Source organism: Rhagoletis pomonella, unplaced genomic scaffold, assembly GCF_013731165.1.
Source record: "Rhagoletis pomonella isolate Grant_MI unplaced genomic scaffold, Rhpom_1.0 Rhpom_scaffold_00001, whole genome shotgun sequence".
NCBI lineage: Eukaryota > Metazoa > Arthropoda > Insecta > Diptera > Tephritidae > Rhagoletis > Rhagoletis pomonella.
Genome location: NW_023458555.1, coordinates 32,885,818 through 32,910,521, shown reverse-complemented (window position 1 = coordinate 32,910,521; position 24,704 = coordinate 32,885,818). Strand labels below are relative to the sequence as shown.

Here is a 24,704-nt window from a genome sequence, read left to right as displayed (position 1 = left end):
TAAAAGTCGGTGAATAATTTTTATTGATGACTTTTATAAATAAAAGTCTTCTATGACTGTTACCTAAGACATATAATATAAAAATCAAAAATAACTGTTATGTACAGATTATTTATATAAAAATCAAAAATAATTGTTATTTGGGATTTGTAAAATAATAATCAAAAATAATTGTTTTTTTTTTAATCTTGCATAAAAATTACAAATATAAATTTATTTCGAAATTATGTTCTCGGTGAAAAAAGAAATCGATTGGTATGTATCATTTGGTTGTAGAAAATTTTCTTCATAGTGAATTTTTCAATGATATGTTCGGTCCCTGCTTCCTGCAAGTGTGCAAATAAAGCAAGCGAGTTTGGTGCCCGCGGTAGCCGACGGGTAGAGCTGTGTCCTACAATTTGGTTGTACCCAGGTACGATCCGCGATTGCCAAACACATTTTTTTGCCCTTTTTTATTTTTGCAGTAAAATTTTTTTACATACATATGTATATATTTTATTTTCTTTTCTTTTGCTTCATTCTATTTCAGACTAGCAAATACCCGGCTTGCTTCACTGCACCTTAAAAGTATTTTTGTGTTATTAACCCCTCCCAAAATTCTTATGACTTCATTCGTAAAATATAAAATAGATTTTCTACCGGTTTCAGCAGCAATTTAAGTGAAAAATTATTTCTTTACTCCTGTCAGTTTTCATATAAAATTCAAATTGAAAAAAAAATTTAATTAAATTGCTTTTGTGAAACTGGCTAGTAAAGCGCGTTATGAAGTGAGATTTTAAAGCAAATTTTCGATTTATGAAGCATTCATTATTTTTTATTAATGTGGGTGGTGGTTAATATATTTTCGAAAGTATTTAATAAGTAGGTAAAGTATCGATTTATTCCTGCAAATTTTATTTATAATCTTATAACTCCAGTTTAACATTTGTAGCAAAAAATATTCAAATATCGTATGTTTATCTTCAAAAAAAAGGGGGGAAATCAATTTTTTTTTTAATTTGAAAAAATTTGCCTACTTTACAAATACTAAAATATTAACTAATAGTTTACGATTTTGTGAGAGGGACTAACAAAAAAAATAAAATAAAATACTTTGAAGGCGCTGCAAACCACGCGGGGTATTTGCTAGTTGAAGACATTTTTAATCAAAGATTTCTCCTAAACTTTCCTTTGATACCCATATTGTAATATTTAGCATATCTTATCAATTTAAGTGTACTACATTTTTCAATTATGTGTCAACCCGCCTAAAAAATATTTTCTATAGTAAAGTTTATTAAATCTCTTTAATGCCCATATTGTTATTCATATTTCATTTATTTTATAAATTTTATTGAACAAAATTTTTCAAACAGGTGTCAACCCTCCTCAAATATATTTTCGGCAGTCAACTTTCCTAAATCCTTTTAGTTTGATACCCATATTGCAATGTTTAACATATCCATTCAATTAAATTAAATTAAAATTTTTAAATTTTTGTATTTTAAAATGCCTTCAATTCCGTGCATTAAATTTTGACAGAGAGACAGACAAACGTTCAAAAAATAAAATTCTCTAAATAAAGACCCGCATCAGATTTGTTTTACTTTATTTTATTAATATATTTTAGTTTTTTTTGTGTATTTTTTAGATTGCACATTACTTATTTTATTATTAGTTAGTTTAAATGTTTAGAATTTAATTTTATTCAAAATGTCCACAACAACTGCAATTAAATTTGAAATTAAAATTCGACTGCCTGTGGGACTTGAACCCACGTTTTTGGGCGCCATCTGTCAAGGTACACTTTTCATCGGATCAACTACTCCATTAATCCGCATTAACGTTGCCGTCTGGCTATGCCTTTATTTAACTATCCCATCGGTAGTCAATTCCAATTTCTTGCGCCAGTGACTTAGCCACTAATTAAGTTGTCCATTGTGTTACCATATGTTAGAATTCCTGAAACGGTAACTACAGGCAATCCGTGTGAAGTTAAGAGAAACGCTAGGTGCCTAAAATAAATTTCCGCAGGCAACTGATGTCTACTACAGAGAGTTCATCGATAGTATTGATGAAATACGACCCGAGGTGTTTACAACTTAGTGCAGAGAAAGCCGGAAGAAAAGTGTTGAGATAATTCCATCTCGTCCGCCAAACAGTTGCGGCAGTAAATGTCCTTGACGGTATTAAGTCGCACGACAAATGTTCCTAAAGGAAAGTTTTCGATCAGCACACCTGTAAAGCCGAGAGCTGGCGCCCGTTATCAAAAACCGACCAGAATAGCTTTGTCCTTTGCTTGTTGGGGTTTATTTTCTCAGCGCTCGCTGAGCCGACTGTTAAGGTGGATTCATTGTTCTACTTCTAAACTGAAGTTGAAGTTGAGTTAACAACTCAAAAGCGTTTAAAACTTTTTTCAGTTGCTCTCCCAACCACATGGAAGAAAACTTCTGAACTAGATCGATGAATTCGCCTTTAGCTCTTTTTATCTTTATCTGTACAAAGTAGTCGCCAAATTGTCAAACCCACCTCTATGCCCTTCCTGTCCGGGAAGATGGTCTCGAGGGTAACCTGCCTTGCCAATTCATCAGCCCAACAATTTCCAGGATATCACTGTGTCATAGGATTAAAATCAGAGGCGATAAAGAGATTTGTAGGTCAGACCTAGATGTGGCTTGGCTATCAGAGTAGATCTTTATGCTTATAATCTGTAAAACAACGGTGTTGTAGCCAATCGGCTAACCGCTTTTATAGTGGTCATCTCTGCCTGAAAGACGCTACTACAATCCGTCATCCTGAACAAGAGATTTACTGTCAGTTGCTGACAGAATACACATCTTCCAACTATTGCCATCTAGCTTCGATCTATCCGTGAAGATATCTGTCGACCTCTACTCCAGCTACTTCCATTCTTCCACGTTTGTAAAGTAGGATCTGTTTGGGGCTAGCCTCGAAATGCTCCGATCCATTGCTTCCGGTAAGAAGCCGGAAGATTTAAAAACGGAGCGGACTGCGACAACTACAACTTTACCCGCGAGGTCATCAGGCACGACACTGAGCATATCGTTAAGAGTGGAAATGGTCCAAAACGCTCCACTGATTTCCACTAAAGCCTTTGTTTTTGTGTCTTGCGGGACTAGCCTCGACCTTGAAATCATTTGATTGCTGTCGTAGTTTTTGATAGAATTTTCGCGCCGCATTCCTACTTGCCAACATCTTGAGCTTATACCACTCACGCTTTAGCGTCGTCTCTACACCCCATTTTTTCCTGGTTTAGATAAATTATCTCACGCATCGCCATTGGCTGTAGGGTGGCTTTTTTCTGCGTGGGTGGTATGTAGTAACCAACAACTTCTGAGTTCGGAATAAAAAGTTGAAATTTTTATGAAAATTTGTTGAATTTTCCTAAATTTTGTATAAAGTTTGAAACTGTTATTTACATAGTTTTGGTTAAAGTTTAGCCGATATTTTTATATATAAAATAAAACAAAAAAAATTTAGCTGGAGAAATATTACGACTTTAAAAAAAAAAACAATACGTGGTCATTTGTTGGAGTCACTGTACATATAAATATAAAGCTTTATTTGCAAAATATACACTCACGGAAAAATGTAGTGGCAGATATATGCAACAATTTTTATTTAACATTTGTTCGCAAATTTTTTCATAAAAATATGGTTCATCATACGACAACAAAAAACGGTAAAATACAAATTTAAATTTTATGCAAAACTCACGAAAATGCAAAAAATTGTCATGCAAATTTAAAATTTTAAAATTTTTAATTTAAAAATTGCGTTGATTTTAGAATTTTTTTTTTTTGAAGGTGTTTCGCATTTTTTTCCATACAGAGTAATTTTGAGCTTTTTTTTATTTGTACGGAAGAAAATCCGTGAAAAAAGCCAAAAATCAACGGAAAAAATTTCTGAGCTACAAAACTGCAACCTCAAAAAATTCTAAAAAATCTGACTAAAAAGTTGAAAATTTATTGAATTTTCCTGCGTTTATACAAAGTTCAGAAATTATATTTTTTTTTGTAGTATGGACCATATTTTTATAAAAAATTAGCGGACAAAAAATTCAAAATACAATTTGTTGCAAATATTGTGAAAAGTTCTCTGTTCCAATACTTTTTGCCGTGAGTCTATCTGAATTTGAGGAATTTTTTCGTAACAGAACGTTACGTAAAAAAATAAAAAATACCCCGTTTTCAAATAAGCCTAATTTGGAATGTGTAGGATTATTTTGAAAAAAAAAAAACAACTTAAAAAATTACACCCTTCCTTGGTACTGCGCTTTCCTTTTGGAAACTGCTTTAGTAATCCATACAAAAATATTTGCTGCAGCAAATAAATATAAATAGAATTATGCAGTCTTGCGGCTGTCCATGCCTGTCAATCTTCTTGCTGTTGCGACTGTCTACCAGCAAATCATTTTCACTTTAGATTGAATCAGAATTTTTCAAATGTTTGCTTTATTTTTTACCTTTTCCATTTAGTTTTCACCTCTGCATCGCCCCTTTTCCAGTGCAGTATTTCACATTTCCTCAAACGCCGTCTATGTATGTATGTATTTCCATTCCCAGTGCATTCGAATTCATCCAGTCATTGCCACAGTCAGTCAGTCACAGTCACAGTCACAGTCACAGTCTTTGATCTCTGATCTATTTTTGTTGCATTGCAGAGTTAGTGGCTGTGCTGCTTGCTTCTCCATTGCTGCATTTCTGCTTTTGTTATGCTTGATGCCTTGGCTGATGTTTGTAGATACGCAACCGGCAGTGAATGTTGTATCATCTTCATGGTCTATTGTATTCTATATACATATGTATTATGCGCTTTTCTTTTCGTATTTTCCTTATTTTTTTGTTTCTCGTTTTTAGCTTTTCCTTCGTTTTTTGTGCCTCTCTATTATCTATGTATTTGATTAGTTTTAGTCGAATTCGTTTTTTTTTTTTTGTGGTTTGTTATTTTTGTTTCCAAATCGGCTCTGGCTTAAACGTCATTATCGCCATTGCTGATGTTACATTTTGTTCTCACTTGTAAATTTTGCTTATGGTTCTTGTCATCGTTATTGCCAACGATATAATAACTACCACCATCGCGTCGTAATTGCCAATAAGTATGTATGCATATTTACTATGTGCGTACATCTGTCGTCATCATCATTTTCCTCGTCATTATTGTCATTGTCAACATTGCTGCCGCCACCACCACCATCACCACCACCCAACAGTTCCTTAACGCTGCCTCACTGTTGCAGTTTCGGTGTAATGATGACAAACAAAAGGCCGCTGACACTATGCTTCTTCCTGGTATTATTTTATATTATGTCAAACAAACATATACACATACAACAATGTGCATTGCAGCGAAGTGTCGCTTGTTTTAATGCACTCGCAGCTGTTATTTTAATGTTGTTTCTGTTGTTGTTGAGTTATTACACCATCATCTCTTAAGGCGCTCTCACTGTAGAAAGACTGTTTTAACCAAGTATGTATGCTGCTATAAGCGTCTATGATGACATACATACTAACAATTTCATTGCAATTCTCAATTTCATAAAAATTATCTTAATCTTATTTCTATTCCATAACTTTTGTCACTACATTTTGCCCACAAATATGTTTGCTCTTCCATTACTCTCTTTGCTCTTTTAAAATTACAAATGCACTTTTGTTCTCATTTTAATAGCTTACTACCACAACTGTACTCAGTCAGTATTCTCCCACATCGACTGTATATCAATTTTTTTTTTGTTGCCTGTTGTTTTGTTTTATTAGTTATTTTCTTTTCACCGGTCTAACGACCTTCCTGCGTCTGGTCTTTAAGCGGGCGGACGAGTGTGCATTCGGGCGAATTGTAATAAACAACCGTCAACGAGTCAGCCGGTCGTCTACTAGTCGTATCTCGATAATCGCTGAAAGACAACAGTCAGTAAGCTATGTAGATGTAGTCAACATGTTGATATGTACATATGTATGTACATATTTGCTTATTCACCTTTGCGACTGACAGCGCTGTAGATGTTAATGGAAACAGTAGTTTTTTCTAACAATTAGCAGCAATTAGGAATTTAAATGCAAAAATTTGACAGCAAATCGACCTACATATCTCGGCAGCCGGTTCAAAAACGCTCTATCTCAGAAAACTTTTCAAAAATGTCCTACTTCAGAATTTCGTTAAAGGGCGACCTATTTCAGAATTTGAATGAAAAATGTCCTATCTCAGAATTTTGGTTGAAGAACGCCCTACCTCAGACTATCTCAACTGAAAATATGTTGTTGGTGGATTCCACTATGGAGGTAGCTTTTTATAATCTTCTTCTTATTTGGCACTAAAACCGTTTGTCGGTTTGGGCCGAGCCCAAAAAGCTTCGCCAGTTGCCTCTCTCCTTTTCGAATTTGCGCCAGTTGTTCTTCCCAAGTGCGGACAGATCCTTCTGCACTTGGTACTTCCATTGTGTTCGCGGGCGCCCTTGCTCTCGTTGTCCACCCATGGATATGGAGTCAAATGATCTTTTCACTGGAGCGTCGTCATCCATGTGTACGCATGTCCAACCCAGCGCAATCGTTGTATTTTTATGCGCTTAACTATGCCCATGTCGTAAAAAAGCTCGTACAGTTCGTTATTCCATCTTCTTCGGTACTCGTCGCCCATGCGAACGGGGCCATAGATCTTGCGTAGAATATTTCCCTTCTTATCTTTATTAGACATCATGAGAGATGTAGAACGAGAGAGGATTCTGCTTTTCAATTGCCTACCGAGCCCAAAGTAGCACGAGAGAGGATTCTGCTTTTCAATTGCCTACCGAGCCCAAAGTAGCATCTGTTGGCAAGAGTTATTCTTCGCTTTGTCTCTAGACTGACATTATTGGTGGTATTTATGCTGAATCCTAGGTAGAAAAAGTTCTTCACTACTTCAAAGTAATGACTGCCAACAGTGACGTGTGTTTCAATAGGCGAAGACTTTTTATGTGTTGCCAGGCGGTACTTTTTCTTGTCTTCGTTCACCTCTAAACCAACCTCTTTAGCTTTCTTTTTAGACCAACCTCTTTAGCATTTAAAATATGCCCCCATTCTGCTGCATTTTTAACATCAAGTGTCACGACTGCACAACACGGTTTCTCCTCACCTCTCCAACGCTTTCCGACGATTGCTTCGTTTGCTATCGATACTACTCTAGTTATTGCTGCCGTTTTCGGCTTCCGCTTGCGAAAACCTTAGGTGTTTTCACTTTCCCCTTTTGTACGCTACTTCACTTTTAGACAGGCTTCAATGTCGGCCTACTTTTCTTCAAGGCACCGTCAACACACAAGATCGCTTCCAATTTTTCGAAACAAAGCTGTATTTGTGCAAATTATTACATGCTAACTGCTAAATGGAGAGTAGATACACCCCGCACCACAGCACACCGCTTCTACACAACATACTCGTACTCTAAACCAAACAATCTACTAAAAAGCTACTTACTTGTAAATGTATCTACCTTTGCTGCTTTGACTTAACACAATAAACATCAGGCAGTACAACCAAATATGAGCTGGGCTTGAGACCTGGCATGGTGTTCGCGCGCTCTCTTACTCTTTTTTGTTTTTGCACTTACCTCTATCTGAAACTCTCTTCCCCACACGGGCGCGCCAACGTTGCCGCCATCGCCAAGCCGCGAAACGATTATTTATACATACTACGAGTACTATGACCGTAGCATGTGTAACTAACAAATTTTATGAAACATATATTTATACATACATACTTTTTTTTTTAAACGTCTACGTGTATGCAAACAGTAGCCGGGTACGCCATCAATAACTACAGAGTGGCCATAAACAAAATGAAGAGAGGAAAATTTGAAAAAAGAGCCAGCCATATTGCAAGCAAGTAGGAAAGGAACTTGTACGCTTTGGTGGTAAAATGGTGAATTCATTTCGAGGAGTGTGGCATGCAGTAGCTGCTACCACTGCCACCTTTGCCAACGCACGGTGGACCGACCGACCGACCAACTCCAAACACCACGAACCAACAATCGACATCAGGCTAGGCCGTCCATCAGCCGGTAATCGGCAATTCTCAACATAACCGGTGTATGCGTTTATGCTACAGAGCTGAGCGTATAGCGCATAGAGTGAGTGAAAAAAAGAGCGTCACCACCACCAGCAAGAGCATGTATCCCAAAGAACACGGAAGGGCGGCTAGAGTCGGCTGGCGGAGCGGCAGTGTAGAGTAGCACTGAGCGCAAAGGTACAATGGCTTGGTTAATAAATAGGCAGTTGAATGCAGGCAAAGGCAAAGCAAAGGCAAGGCAATTCAAGTCAACTGCATGCATCAGGCATATGATGTCCGTCCCAACGGCGCACCGTTGACGCGATAGAGCGACAACCAACCTTCTGAGCAAATCCCAACGCTAGCGTGTAGTCAGTATAAACCGTACGGTCTTTGCGTTCACGCCACTCATTTCAATGTACGCTTACAACAAATGTGTATTTTAAATATTATCGCTATTGTAAATGTTGCTGGTGTTGCTACTATTACTGCCTGCATTTCCACTGTTGCATCAACACACTAACAACAAGAACAACAACGACGTCACAATTGCATTCGCTGTGTAGCATATTGTATGGTGCACTATAGTTAGTTTCCAGTGGAGTTTACAGTGCATGTGCTTAGGTTTGTGCATTCAATTCAGCCTCGCGTGGTGCATGCAGGCAGGCAGGCAGGCAGGCGGTAGCCAAATAGAGGCAGCACAAACAGTACAACAGCAGTCAGTAAGGCAGGCAGTCAGTCAGCCAGCTAACCATCAGCCGGTTTGTTGGTTAGTTAGTCAGCGACTTAAGTCAAAGTGTCAGCCGGTCGTTGGGTCGGTGCATTTACTCGTTCATTCGCTCGCTCGTTCATTCGTTTGCAACACAAAGTGTTATTCTTGTGTTTCACATAGTACTTAGCTTTGGATTTCGTGTGAGTTGTTTTTTTGTTTGTTAACTTTTTTTGTACCGTCTGTCGGCCAAATTTTTGTCGTCTCGCTTTTATTTGGACTTTCGTCGGCGCGCCGGCCATCCTGTGCCGTGTGGATGCTGGTTTGGTAGCAGTGCTTGCATGCCGGTGCCGGACCCGTGTTTTGGCCGCAAATAGCCGCGATTTTCGCTTTGGTAGACAGACAACAACCAGTAATAGGCAGCAAATAAACCGCCGCCGCCGCGTTCGAGCCGTTGCCCGCATTGCTGTGATTTTGTGTGTTTTTTTTTTACATAATTCGCGTTTCGGATCGTTTTTGGTATTTAATTTGTGCATATTTGTGTGATTTTTCGTGCTGCAAGAGGCAAACTGAGTCAAAAAAAAAAATGTTAAGCTATCTAGCTGTCAGCCAGCTGCAATAATAAGAACAACAATTTGCAGTGTGTGGCCAACGAAAAACAACAACAAACAACAAAATTGCTTTGACCACAAAGGAGCAATTACTTGTGATTTCTTTTGGGGTTTTTTCGTTTTTTCTTCTTCGGGCTTTAGACGGGCATAGCTCGAGGCCGCCGTATTGCACAAGGAAAAAAAATGCGCAACTGAAAAACTGTGATGTTGCCTGTTGCAGGATAAGGCAACAGCATAGCGTGTCTTAAATATGTTTTCCGTGCCATTCTTTTTCCAGAATTTTTTATTTTTTATTTTTTGCTTGCCGGTTGCCTTTATGAGGCCGCGTGGGTTTCAAAGCACTATTAACGCTTTCTTTTCCTTTATCAATTTGCGACTTGCGTATTTTGTTGTTTATTTGACTAACGCTTTAATTACGAATTACGTTGATAATCACAAGTGTTTCGAAAATTCCCATAAAAATACACGTCGCGTTTTATGATAAGAAATAAAAATTTGAAAATACCATAAGCAATAACAACAGTTATTGTAACAATTACTCGCATCTATATATCAAGGCAGAATCAACAGCAGCAGCAAAAACAAAACAGCAGACCAGAAGCACTAAAAGTAAGAACAATTAGCGTCAGAAACAATTGAAAGCCGCTATTGAGCGGACGGTCGGTCGGACGGTCGGTCGGTCTGGAAAGCGGTCTCCAAGGGCAGATTGGTCTGTTTTAAGCAATAACTTGTTTTGAGAATAAGTAAATACAAATACACATTTGTACTTACACAAAAAAGCAAATATGCTTAGCACAAAAATAACTTAAAAAAATGGTTACTGGCTACCTCAAGACTCAACAAAAAATTAAAAAATAATAATAAGTGAAAGACGACAATGCTCTAACCATACGGAAAAGAAAACAAGTGTGCAAGCGTTTTACTAACACCACAGTGAGGAGTGTAAAGCCAGGAAAAGATACAAAAAAAATATAAATTCAAAGAAGCGACAGCTCAGCACAGCTCGGCACAAAAAAAAAAAATCCAATACTAAAAAAAAAAATTTCGCATTCGCTCAAAGCTGAACCCAAAAGCTGCGCTCTGCTACAGGTGAAGTGTGCTAGTGTTAGTGTTGTATAAGGCAAAAAATAAAAGAAGCCAGAAGCGAAGTTACCACACTGTAGCTGACGAAGTGAAGTGAACTAGCCGCTAGCGTGGCTTAAAACAGTGAAGAATGTAGAAAGGTTGGTAAAGTATACAAAATAATCGCTAAATTGGCTAAAGCAGCGCGTCAAGAAGGTAACGAACGACCACACAAAGCAGTCGCAGTCGCAGTCACAATCGTCGCATTCGAAGTAAAGAGTTGAAGCAAAAAGCGCACGTGAACACAATAATAAAATGTATAAATAACAAAATAAATGAAATAACAACCTCAACAGCACTAAAAGGTTATGTATTCAAACCATAATTGATAGTAAAACGATACATGATACACGAAGAAGAAGAAGAAGAATAAAAACTCTGTGAGTTGAGCAACACAGCACAAAAAAGCAACAAAGTTGGAATATCTGGAGAAGCCACAGCAAAGTTAATAAAAAAAAGAACAGAAAAAGGCACAGAGCCAGTAACGGAGCGGCTAAAAAAGTTGGCTCAAACCAACGCACAAACAAACGCACCTTCAAAAGAGTGTATGTATTTGAATGCACACAAAAAAAAGAAGAACGTTACTCCTACATACTTGTATTTACTGCTGTGATTCAACAAGCCAAAAGCGCTCCAAGAGTGCTCCAAGCAGAGCAGAGACCCAGCGCGCAACACGCATACACGAAGCTACCTCCAACAAAAAAAAAAATATTATTACAAAAACAAAAAACCCACACACGTTCTAATCCGCCGTATACTTGGTTTTTATTTTTACTTACCTATTGTACGAATTTCAAGTATAAAAAGTTGAAAATTAACACCACATCAAAATGATGATGATGGACACAACTAGCGGCGAACAGGCCGGTCCGTTGGATAGTCCGCGAGCAGGTGATGTGCCAGCGATTGCCGCTGCGACATTTACACTCATGGAAAAAATAGACGAAGCGGTACACACGGAACACATGGATGCCGCCGAAGCGGAAGAGAGTAATAATAATCACATTGGAGTGCACGAATATAAGGAACATCGTAAGAGTAAGAAGAAGAAGCGCGATAAGCGTGATAAAGAACGACGTAGCGAGAAACATCATCGACGCGAACGTGAACGTGAACGCGGTGATGGTGGTGAACGTCATCATCATCGACGTCGTCGTGATCGCGAACGTGAGCGTGAACATGAACGTGATGTTGCCGCTGCCAACGAACATGATCATCATTGTAATAATCGTGACGCATCACATCATCATCATCATCATCAGCAGCAGCAGCAGCAGCAGCATACGCATCTTACGCATCTGAATCACCATCACAACCATCACTCGACATCAGCATCGTCATCACCCTCCTCGTCGGCGTCATCATTTTTATCAGCTACAATATCAAATGAATATATTGCCGTATCACCAGCCGGTTCATCGCCATGCTGTAGCTTAGTGTCAGCGGTGAGCAGCAGCGCCAGCGTGGTGACCGCCACAACGGCAACAGTGCAGGCATATCCGCACAATTTGAAAATACGTTTCCTGCTTTCCGGGGTAAATGATACAAAAATTACATCCATACATAGATACATGCTTGCATATGTAGTCATAAAGAATTAGAATTTATTCCTAGTTGTAATATTTAAATAGCATCAATTGCTGTTAGTGTTCTATGCTATGAAAATAGCAGCCAATGCCAATGTGTGTTTACACGCGTTTGCCTACAAGTCGGCGCCTACAGTGCTAAATATACAGTAAACATAAGTTATATGTACAGTGCTGGAATAAGTAATAGAACCAAGAATATTTTATACTAGCTCCAATACAAAGTGCAGGTTCTGTGCCTCCGAGGATAATGTGAGGGTCGTTCTATTGCCCGCTTAGCGGGGATTTACAATAAGGCAACTTTTTAATACTCGTCAACTAGCGTAACTTGAACATTGCTTCCTTTAGGATTTTTCTAATCGCTAAGCGAAAGAGACCTAACACCGCAGCCATTACATCATCTTATTTGCGTAGCGCGAAAGTGATTTCGCCAGGTAATTTTTAAAACATCTGTAGTTTCACCGCGTGGATTCTAATCGAACAATGCCCCCATCGAATCCCTAACCGAAAATGCGAGCATAAAAAGCTGCACCACGGTCCATATAGATGTCGTGATTTCTATATATCGAGGTGGCATGCGGTCCACTATATCCAAGTCCGCCGCTGATTGTCGCCCTGCTGTTGCCTGGTGAGAACGGGTTAAGGTTGGCTTACCCAATCAATTCATCCGCATTTCAGGTGGTCTACTCTGTATTGCGATTTGAAACTCAATGCGATTCGAAAGCCGACACGAACTAATACAAATTCATAGTGCCAATCCGAATGATTTGCCTTTCGAATCTCAATACAGTGTAGACCCCCCAGCTTCCTGAAATGTCGCTGTGATCTGGTGCCGAGAAATTTGAAGCGACCAGAAGCGAAATCAGCCATTCATCGACTAATTTTGTGAGTGATCTCGATCTCTGATTGCCACTTGGCTGTCAGATTAGATGGCCGATAGCACCGATGGGGAAACACACTGAAGTGAGCTGTAAGTCTAAATTTCAGTTCGATGGAAAGCTGGCGTAAAAAGGCTGATCCGCTGAACCTTGCGTCGCGGCTCGACCCATCCGCGTAAAGTTCACTGCTCTTTCTTTCCAGCGGCGGGCTCCACACTATACCTCTTGACTCTTGAGGTAATGTGAATGGGGAAAGAGCTGTTTGGAGCCCATTTAAGTGCAGGTGATGAGTCCAAATATATATGTATATGCTCGACTCCATAATCCTAATCCTCCTAATCTAACTGCTTCGTTTTTGTTTATTAACGTACCCCTAACGTCAATACCCAAGCCTCCTCAGTATAGGAAGGGCCATGTGGTGTTAGCTTCCCTTAACTTTTCCAATTGGCATCAATTAGCACAGAAGAGACACGACCAAAATCGCTTGGGCGGCTACAGCGCTAAACAGGAAAAACAATAAGCCAAAAGCCGTAATGTCGAAAGACATTGATCGAAGTCTTAAAACACTTCAGCAGTCTAGAAGCTTATGAATTTCCTTTTTGGTTGTTGTTGTTTCCGACAGGGTGGGTGTATGATGTATTATGGAACCAATTTCCGTCATCCTTTGTCAAATTTGGTTTGGAGACAAACCGGTTTCGGCGTTGTGCCATCTTCAGTGTCATTTTTCGTTCTGGCAACAAAATTATGCAGAACGAAAAATGACACTGAAGATGGCACAACGCCGAAACCGGTTTGTCTCCAAACCAAATTTGACAAGGGATGACGGAAATTCCTTCATAATACATCTTATGAATTTCCTGAAAATACCAGATGACTAATTTGAAGACGACTTTGCTTATTTGAATCGTCTTATCAGATTTCTAGCAGGGAAACATAATTTTTGTTCTAAGTTCCAAACCGACACGGTACAAGATTTAAACCATCAGTTGAACATTCATAAATGCAGAGCAAAATAAAAGATGTCTTAAAATATTTTGTTGCCAGCGGCACACAGTGTTCTACTTTAGAAAAATAGCAACAGAATCAAGTATCACGAGAAGAGATAGCGAGATAAGTGTAGCGGCATTTCAAAGCTTTTGAGGTGCAGAATTCAGGAAAATAGTCCCGCTGGATAAAAGAATTGCCTTGATTTTTAAAATCTCTCAAAAATCATTTTTTTTTTTTACCACAAACCAGTATGCAACTTTTTAAAAAGTTTTAAACACATACATATTTTTGCTGTTCTTGCGCCAAGGAAAAAAATAATAAAAATACTTTTGAAGTTACCTTTAGAGGTAAAGGTAATTTTTATTCAATCAAACTTTAAAATTCCTTTAAAAGGGAAAATTTTGATTTTTTTTTTGTCTTTCTTTGACCAAAAAACTGCTTGAACTTAAAAAAAAATTAAAATGCATTTTTCGGTTATTGTGGCTATTTAATTGGCTATTGGATTCCCTGGCACAGAAACAGCAAAAATATCTGTTAAAAACTTTTAAAAACTCCATGGCATACTGGTTTCAGGTCAAAAACAAAAAAATTTATGGGATGTTTGATTTTGTCCCTTTCTCCAAAATAGTACACTGTGCGCTACCTAGAGATCCCTTAGATATATTTTATATTTTTTATTTGGAAACATATGACCGTAAATGCAAAATTTCAAAACACATCGACTACGGCGCCATCTAAGTGACGAAAAGTTTACGCCATAACGATTTGTTTCTATTATTTGGTCAGTCAACGATAATTTCCTGCAAGAGCAAGTTCAATTAACCTACATATCAGAAAAAAAATAAATCAAGCTGATAAGTTACTCGCCACAATCGTTTCTATTATTTTTCACATAACCTTATTTAGTACACACAATTCTACGTGCCTGCATATCTTCCGCTTAGATAGTCATATTTGCTGTGCGCCTGTCAACAAATGCAGCGCCGTTGAGTTTGTCTCCGTTTGTCGATTTGATTGTGGTGTTTGTGTGTCGTCGTGTAGGCTTATTGCCGGTCAACGGCACCGCAACGTCACTGCCTGTCTGCCTTCTTACCTCACGCACTTAGCAACACCGCTAACACCGCGCTAGATATTTTTAACTCCATCGGCAATGGCGACATGTCCCCACCAAAGCTAACTGCCGCCATAAACACCGTCACCATTGCGCAATTACTTAGTTGGCTTCGTCATCAACGCCAGCGTTAGCGTCAGGCCACCACCACTCGCTAGCAATGTCATAATTTTTTCTCTTTATTTCCTCTTTCATGTAAATTCTATTTTTATAATTTTTTTTTTATTTTTATTTTTACTTAACATTTTACTTTTGCATTCGTTTCCCACATGCCTCAAAAATTCTAAATTATTCGTATGTACATATGTATGTATGTATGCAACTCTATATTTGTTGTTGAGATTTTTTTTTTGTTGTTGATTGCAATCTAAACTCGAAAAAAGAATCTACAAAATTAAATATGCATATATTTTTGTTTGGTAAAGGGGTTGTATGTAGCCTGCTGCTGCCGGTTATTGGCTGTTGGCAGCTGTTCCATCCTTACGCTTTTTCGCGCTTTCCAACACGCACACTTGCACACGTAAAATTTCCGCTCAACTATTCCGTTTTGGGTGTGTTCCCCAGAAGAGTTTTCTCGTTATAAGCAACTAAATAGGCGCGCGCGCGCGTTTGCGAGACAGGATGTCCTGTTGTTTTGCTTGTTCCTTGGGTTCGTTGTTTGTTTTTCTCTGCTCTTGGGTTTAACGTATTTTCGTTCGAGTTTTTTTTTTTGTTTGTTGACACGAAATTCACACCGTTTTAAGATATGCAAATATTTGTAACGTAAAGTTAAACGAAATTTTATGTGAGTTTAAATGTTGGTGTAAGCTTTCGGTGCATAGTTGCTCCTTTCAATGAAATCTCAAGCGTCCCTTCTTCTTTCTCTTGTGTAATTTGATGCTTTTGATTAAATTGTTAAGGTATCTATGTATTGTGTGCTTGCTCAAGGATGCTCAAAATATTCTCACGTTTATTATTGGCCCTTTTTTATTGTGGGAAGCTGGTTTGAAGTTTTTATTACTCTCGCTGGGATACTTGATAGCGGGAGAAGGGGATACATTGTATTGTTTATCATAGTATAGAAATTAAGAAATTTATGAAAAAATCAAACCATAGTTTCAACAAGTGAATTTTGAGCAGACTCAAAATCTTTCTAAGAAATCTAATTAAAAGGCTTGAAATTTGTACGAAAAATGGTCGATTTATTTTTATCACTTTAAAATGGGGTTGCTATTGTATTGGCCAATACTGTAAATATTTCCAAAAGAGACATCAGTTTCATTTGAGGTGAAAAACAAAACTATAGTTGATGCCGCGTGATGGTGGTTACAATTCTGAACACATGTGGCCTTGATCTGGTAAGTAGGTCCAAGATCTTCGTCTTGTTGTAGTTTGACCACCTGTGTCTAGCCAGTTCAAGGAAATGCAAAGTAATAACACTCTGGACTACTCCAATTCAACAGCCTTACAAGAGAGACGTTCGTTAACTGAAACACTGAGCGCAGTTAGAGTTTGGATTCCCTAATTAAATATCTTAGATTTGGTAACCAGAAATGCTATTGCTAATAGCGCCGCCTGGCTGTCATAATATATTGTAGCTTTACGCTTGTAACCGACTCTATCGCCTAACATTTTAAAGGCTTCGAGGATACCTATATCTTCGGCTTGGAGATGATTGTATCCTTCGCCAATCTTAGAGACAAGCAACACCAAGTTCCTCACAGTAGACTCCCACTGCCACACCGCAACCTATCTGGGATCTATCGGGGTATAGAGAAGTAGCCTCTATATCTTCCACACGGTCTCTTCTCCAGTCCCCTGTGAATGGGAATAACACTTGCACGTTACAGCGGAAATCTAGACTACCTACCAAATAGCATTTAATTTATGATCGACCCATGTTCAGAGTGTCTAGTCCCCCAGTGGCCTGACTCTGGAAGTCTGACCGCCGATTTCATAGCCACTTCTTTCCGGTGAAGATCGATAGGGATCAGGTTGAGGGCAACATTTAACGCTTCTGTCGGGGCCGGATCTTACTCCTCTTACTCTAACAATCTTCTAAACAACTCTCTGTGGCTGGAACTCCGATTATCGTGCCACAATCCAGAAGAATGCAGTCGGCACATCATCTTTATTATTAAGAGCCGCTTCTTATATACGTAACGTTCATGGCAGCCCTAATGCCCATATGTCATTAATGGGCGCTACAAGCAAATTATTTTACACCAAAGTCGTCCTGTAAGTGCATCTATTCTGTGTACACTCACATCCTCTTTTGCCGCATACATATGTACATATTTCAACCACTGATCAGTTATCACTGTAAGGTATGGCTTTATTTGACAGCACACACACGTACCTGCTTCGGAAGTATAATTAAAATGTTTTACTATTCCAAAAAGGATCACAAAATGCACTTGAAAAAGTACCAAAACAAGGTGAAGGAAGAATGAAAAATGATCGACAGGACATGCCATAACCATACATACATACATACATCCTTATGGACTTTGTAGGTACGTATATATGTGTGCATGCCTGTACTGCAGCATAAATTAGGAAAGATTTTTACGAAATATGTAACTTTAGAGTTTGATGAAGGTTAATCCTGACAGCAAAGAATGTGATGGCTGGGATAGACGGAAACAGCTGAAACACACAGCCAGCAGCAGCAGCAGCTGTCAGCGCACAAAAAAAACCAAAGGCAAACAACGAAATGTAACAACAAGCATAACAATGAAAGAAGTAAAAAAGGAGACCCAAATACGAGTATTTAGGCTAAGAAGCAAAGCAAAAATAAATTGAAGTAAAGAGGAAAATTGTATGCAGAGAAAGCTGATCGAGCAGAGCAAGCAAGAAGCAAGCAGAGAAAAGTAAAGGACTACAAGGACAACTTCTACCAAAAACATGTTACCTACTCTTAAAAAAAGAAGCTAAACAATGAAACCAAAGAACAACAACAACAACAACAACATATAACACCCTAAAAAAGTAAGATAGCCAGTAAATTAAAGAAATAAAAAACAAAAACCAGAAACGGAAGCAAAAAAATCCTCAGCGAAACAAACAGCTGTCCTGTGAACGTGTTTCGCCTTGGCAGCATGTCGGTCGATCGAGATCAGTTTTAGACAGCAAGCAGCTGGTTGGCGGTTGGTTGCGGGCCAAACCGGTGCGTTAGCGTCCATGCGAAAAGGGGGCACCAAACAACCCCTAAACGGACGGGCATACGAATATGTATTTCGTCTTTAAAGCGCGCCTTAAATCGGCATTTATCTTAAAGATTATGTGTTCAAGAAATTTCTGATAATTGGTTGATAGTAAATACATCTACCCCCGCAACTAAAAAAAAAAAAAAAAAATCATGCGAGTAAAATAAAGCAGCAGTTGCATAAGCAGCGGTCACCGAGTTCAATGCAACTACATACTGCTGCTGCTGGAGTTGTGTCTCTCAAGACATGTGGCACTTTTGTCTGTAGCAGGTGTTGCAACAAGAAGGGCGCCGATAATGTGCGGCAAGAAAAATGAATGCACTGCCAAGTAATAGTCCTAGTTAATGTGTAATAAGGCATGAAAAAAAGGAAATTAAATAAGTAAGAAAAAAAATCCATACACGTGTAAAAGGCGTTTATCAAAAAGGAGATGCATTACGACAAAAACAAAAAACGAAAAAAAAAAAAACACAACCATGAAAGCAAATAGCTCCTTAAGCCATCAAAAAAAAAAAAAAAAACAATGAGTAATAGGACCGTAGCCCCCATTTGGCGAACGCATTGAAGCGGAAGCAAATCAGCTGGGAATCAGCACGGCAGCATACTTCTGCTCGCAGCCGATTATGCAACAATAAGACGGCATTTGTTTTCAGTTTTTTGTTTTCCGTTTTTTGGGTATTATTTTTCAATTCCCAGCGGTGGTTACTATGCTACTCGTGTACTTAATTCAAAAATTTAGTACTACCATTGTGCATTGTGCAGACACAAAAAGAAGAAAATATTAAATAAAAAAAAGTAGATAATTCGAAGGCTGGATGCTGCTGAGTTGAGTGTGGCTGATGTGTACCAACATAATTCGAGTAGGCTTAAATTGTTTACGCTAGTTACTCACAGCTGGCTGGCTACTAGCTGGTTGCTCGACTAGCCAGTTTTCTAAGCACGAGCACATTGCTGGCTGGCTGGCTGGCTGCTGGTCAACAGTTTGCCATTGGGCTGGTGCATTCGGGTATTACCCGTTTTTTTTTTTTAGTATCTACGCTTTGTTAGCCTATTAGTCACGAGCATTTACTTACTTACCTAAAAATTTCATTGGGTTTTTATGTCTGTTGCAAGCAAAGTAATTAAGTGGATTGCATGGATAATTCAATGAAAATGTTAAGTAAGAAGTGCAAGTTATTAGTATTTTATAGAAATTAGCTAATACTTGAAGATTTCATTAATGACATTAAGTATATGAAGGGTGTGCATTAGGGTGGTCCAAAAAAAGTAATGTCGGAATTTTAATGCTCTCACCCCCTAGGATTGTTCTATATCGAAAAAAACGTATACCCCTATTTTTTATTTGAAATCTAGCGATTTTTTTTTATAAATTATTAAATTATAGTTACTACGAAAAATGCTTAAATAAACAATTGGGTATTATTATTGGGAATCTTTTGTACGGAAACAGAGTTTTCCGATCGAAAAATATTGATTTTTAAGAATTCTTACCATTTCTACTAAAAGTTGTTTTTTCCCCCATATAAAAGACATGGAAAACTTTGAGCGCTTTTTTTTAATAAAAAAAAATATGGGTATTTTTTTTGGAGCAATCCTAGTGGCTGAGAGCATAAAACTTTCGACTTTACCTTTTCACATGCATTTTTGAACCACCCTAGTATACAGTCATAAAGCGGAAATGAGAGAATTAATGTTTATAGGCGTTTATGTAGAGTGTACGCAGCTGCAATAGCAAATACGTCACGGTCTTTTTCGATATTCCAGCCGAAATCAATCACCTAAAAACGATCCAAATAGTTCAGAGCTAGAGAGAACTACTTGGCACTTGGAATATTTTTAATAACTTTCGAGTAGCGTCTAATTCGGCAATAGAAAATTTTCCACTGCTCGAACAAAGGCGCGCGCCTGAAAGACTCACTTAACATTTGGATGTCGAGTAGTGCATGCCATGGCCATGGTTATATGGCTTAGTATAACAGGCAATATCAGGCACATCTGGGAACTTAGGAATAAGTCTCATGAAAATCTTCGCAATACTGGCGCCTGAAGACTTACTTACCAAGTGGTTCCTGAAAAGGTTGATAGGGCAGTCCCGAAACTCTTTTTCAAACAGAGCACGGTTCATGGAGGCAAAATATGGATGACCATGAGTTTCATAGACCCACTGCGTACATTTCGCCTAGAGGACGAGAGTAGTACAGAACATTTTCTCACCAGCTGGCCGGTGTTCGCTAGACTGAGATAGCGCATATTTCGATGGGATGTATCAAAAATGGACAATGTACTCAGATTCCTTAGATCGTGTGAAAGGTTTGTGGAGGAGTGATAACTTACACACTATTCGATTCTTCTTATCCTTTCATCTCTTCTATAGGCCTCAAGTACTATGAGCAAACTTGCCTAGGAGTTTGAAGGATCAGCTATTCTGGTTAGCACAAATTCAATCCAAGCCATATTCTTGGTCGGTTTCCCAGAATTATACATTCATATTATGTAGAAAGTAAAACGAATATTAATCGAAACATTTATGAACATAAAAATCGAAACATTTATGAACATAACAAACGAAACATTTATCGATATTAAACTCGATATATTCATCGATATCAAAATCTATTCATTAATCAATAACATGTATATCGATTTCAGAATTTTGTTTTGTCCTGTTAAATTTTTTTATTTAGTTTTATTTCGCATTATTTTTGTTTTACTTTTACATAGTTTTGGTATTTTCGATAGGTAAATTTTGTATTTTATTTAACTCGTTCAAGTTTATATTAATTAACTTATTTTATTATGCTTTTGTTTTTATACTTATTCGCAATAGTTTTCATGTTCATTTTTCTACATACCAACGATATTTCCATTAAAAAAACGCCCGCACGAGATAACAGTTCTAAGTGACTTTTTCGCATTGTTTTTTACTGTAAGTCAACAGCTGGTAAATGCTTCAAAATTTAAGAACAGGGGAAAATTTTTGAGCTTCCTATAAAAAATATATTTCACAACAAAAATTGCAGCACACCAATATTTATAGCCTTTAGACTCAATATTCAGATCATGTTTTTTACACTCAATATGTACTTATGCATTACCCATTCTTATCCTTTCGCCATATATCTTAGTTGTGTATAATCGCGGAAATCCGATATGAAATTTATTATCTTCTTTGCAAATAGTATGTGGGTACTCGTATATGTACTCACTCAACACAATCGCCCAAAACCAGCATGTTGTTGGCTTGACGCTTTCCCGCTTTTTTATTTATTTTTGTATCTACCCCTTTACATCATTGTAATTATTCACCCTTTATTAAGTATTAGGCAACATTCGTTTTTTTTGCAGTTTGTCGATTTTTATTTCATGCCAATGTCATTTACTTATTTATTGCATATTTTAAACATACATTTGCTTGTCGATAAGCGGCTTCATATATGTACATAGTGGCATGGTTTATTAAATTACATATGATTCAAGCAAAACTACCCCTCTTATTTGGGCTTTAACAACCCCCGCCTGCACTACTACCAATTTATCACACTATTTATAATTGAATATACCCGCCACTCGAACTGTATGCAACTTTTTTTTTTTTGTACCGCCCCAAAAGGCATCAGCTGCTGTGCAATTCTTTCGCCCTTATTCCCTGATGTACTTGTCTACAATACAAAATTTCAATTGTTATTCAGATAGGAAAGCTTTTTTTTCAGCGACGATTACTGTAATATTTTTATGCATTATTTGTGCTTTTTTTTTACTTTTGCGTTAACAGCTGCTTTGGCGGAACTCTGCAGTCCCATCCCCTTTTTGATATGTGCGTGTAGCCATGTTGTGTTTGTTTTTTTGCATTTAGCTCTTTAATGTAGTTTTTATCTGATGTCGAGATATTGAGGTAATAGCGTTTTATTGCAAATTTATTACGCGTACTGTTGAAGGTGCATATGTTTGAGAGATTAGCATTACAAATTTATGCTTTCCGCTGAAATACGTAGATAGTATGTACGTGATTGGAGAGTTCGGCATTAGCTTATAACATAATGTATCCAAATCTCTTATTGATATGTGCTTTCGAATGTAATTGTATAATCCTCTGACTTTAAATTGTAGAAGATGTGCTAATACTTTTTTTTAGCCATGTCTGCTGAATTTTTGTGGAGAAAAACTGATTGGGTTTCTTCTGTATCATTTCTCAAATATTATCTACAATTATAACTTGACGTGAGTTGCTATTCATAGTAAAAATAGTAATCTCCCTGGCGTTGACCTATGATCAAAATGTGTAACCTAGTATGTATGTATGTATGTGCATTAGGGTGGTCCAAAACAAAGTAAAGTCGGAATTCTAATGCTCTCACTCCTTAAAATTATTCTATACCGAAAAAAATTATACCCCTGAAATAAAAAAAAATATTTAGAGGTCGTTCAGAGCGCTCACAGTTTTCCATGTATTTTATTTTTCCATGTATTATTAGTGGAAGTATTCTGAAACGAAACGAAGTTTTCCGATTGAAAAATATTGATTTTCAAGAATTCCATACATTTCTACGAAAAGTTGGAAAACCGTGAGCGCTTTGAGCGACCTCTAAATATTTTGTGATTTCAAATTAAAAAAAATAGGATATACTTTTTCGATATAGAACAATCCTAAGAGGTAAATACATTAAAATTCCGGCTTTACTTGTTTTGAACCACCCTAATGTGCATGCACAGTTGGTGTTCCGGTGACCTCTAAAGTCATCTCGTAAACGAATGTTAACTTTTTTTATTAAAAGAAATAAATTCATTATTTGGAATTACTAATATTTAAACACTTTCACTTTAGATAACCTATTTCGGATTTAGAAAAGTAACGCTTTAATGCGAAAAATATGTATTTATGTATGTATTCACAATTAATGCGTTTATACATATCTGGTATAATTCTTGTGTAAATAGATACTTAAATATATATATTTATAAGTGCATTAGGGTGTTCCTTAAAAAATAAACATTTAAAGTTTTTATGGCACACCCCTTTATTATCAAATTTCCTAATTGTAAACAATTTGAAAAAATTAAAATTTGTTCGAAATTGCAAAAATTGTACAAAGTTTGACTTGAAATCTGGTAAATTTGACATATTATACATAGAATTCATAAACACGCTCACTTGTAGCTGATCAAAGTGAAAATTTTTTCAAATGTTTGCCATTAAAATAAATATTTTTTTAAACCATTTTTATTTTTAATTCTGATATTTTTGGGGTATCTCTATTTTGTATGCAGACTAAAATAAATTGGCGCGCCATACAAAATTTGGATGTTGATATTTTTAAGGACCGCCCACCCTAATGTACATACATAATCTTATCATTATTTTGGCACTTTGTTATTTCCTTTGGCAGATAAGAAGGTAATAGGCAACAATTTTAGACGCCACAAATCTTTTTATGCTGATTTCATTATGCTGATATGATTTGTTTGTGGTATTTCAGGTCCTGCATTATACATTTGTACGAGTGTGAAATCTTCTACAAACAAAAAAGTCGTGCTGAAAACTAGCACGCACCACATTTATGCGTGCATGTACTACACACTCAGAAAAAACATTCCTTGATGCTAGGAAAAAAGTATATTATTTTAAGGAAATATTACCTTGAAATGGCTCCAAAGACGACATGGCTGCCTTGATATGAGTAAACGATTTGACTCAGTTTAACACAATTCCTTAGTTTTCAGTACTATTTTCTTTTTTCTTAAGAAAAATTAACTTGCCGTGAAAGGAATAAGTATGTCATTTTGCTCGCGGCGCTCAATCAGTCGCAATGGCTGACAGAGCAAAGCTGTGGAGTGCTAATCGAGAGATGCAAGGTTTGAGTCCCAGGGCAGGAATTATATTTAAAAATTTTTTTTTTGTAATTTTTTAAATTGTGTTAAAAAAAATTCTCTAATTTATTTTTTATGGTATGTATTTATTTAGATTTTACCATATATGAAATTAATTTTAAAATTTTTAATTTCTATTTAAATTGAAATAATTGGCTTACCTTACTCTAACCACCTCCAACCGGACTCAAACCTGCGATCTCAGAACCAGAAGCAGTAGTCTTCACGCGACGCCACAGCCAGCATTTGCCAGGAAAGCAAATAACTTCGTCTTAACATTAGTGACAAAATTATTACTTATATTGAGTAAAATTTATTTTGTCAAATTAATGACACAGTATTAGGTGCGTTCCAGCGATTTTTGGACTAAAAACTGTAGAACTGTCAAAAAGCAAAATATCTCTCATAAGAGAGAGAGAAAGAGAGCAATGATCGAAGAACTGAGAGATACTGCAGGAACGCAAAAAACAATTTTTCAGGCAAAAATTCTTACAAAAAACATTTTAATTATCAAAATATTTTATTATTTTGGTACAATTGGCTTTGATTCTGCTAAACATATTTCTTACAAAAAACATTAACACTAAAACAAGGAAACTGGATTCTTGTTTTACGGAAATGCTTTTTTT

The 24,704-nt window shown here is 37.2% G+C and overlaps 1 protein-coding gene across 8 annotated transcripts in view; it reads left to right on the top strand.

Moving 5' to 3' along the window:
* The first annotated feature begins 7,838 nt into the window (after window positions 1–7,838).
* LOC118742850 (laccase-3) overlaps window positions 7,839–24,704 on the top strand; it is a 72,954-nt gene continuing 56,088 nt past the window's right edge. For 2 of the 8 annotated variants that reach the window (XM_036475297.1, XM_036475253.1), the window contains exons 1-2: window positions 7,839–8,930; window positions 9,896–11,995. In XM_036475297.1, the coding sequence (XP_036331190.1) occupies window positions 11,291–11,995 (705 nt within the window). In that variant the 5' untranslated portion in view covers window positions 7,839–8,930; window positions 9,896–11,290. The remainder of the gene's footprint in view (window positions 8,931–9,895; window positions 11,996–24,704) is intronic. The other 6 variants (XM_036475273.1, XM_036475265.1, XM_036475261.1 and 3 more) reach the window with 6 other exon arrangements.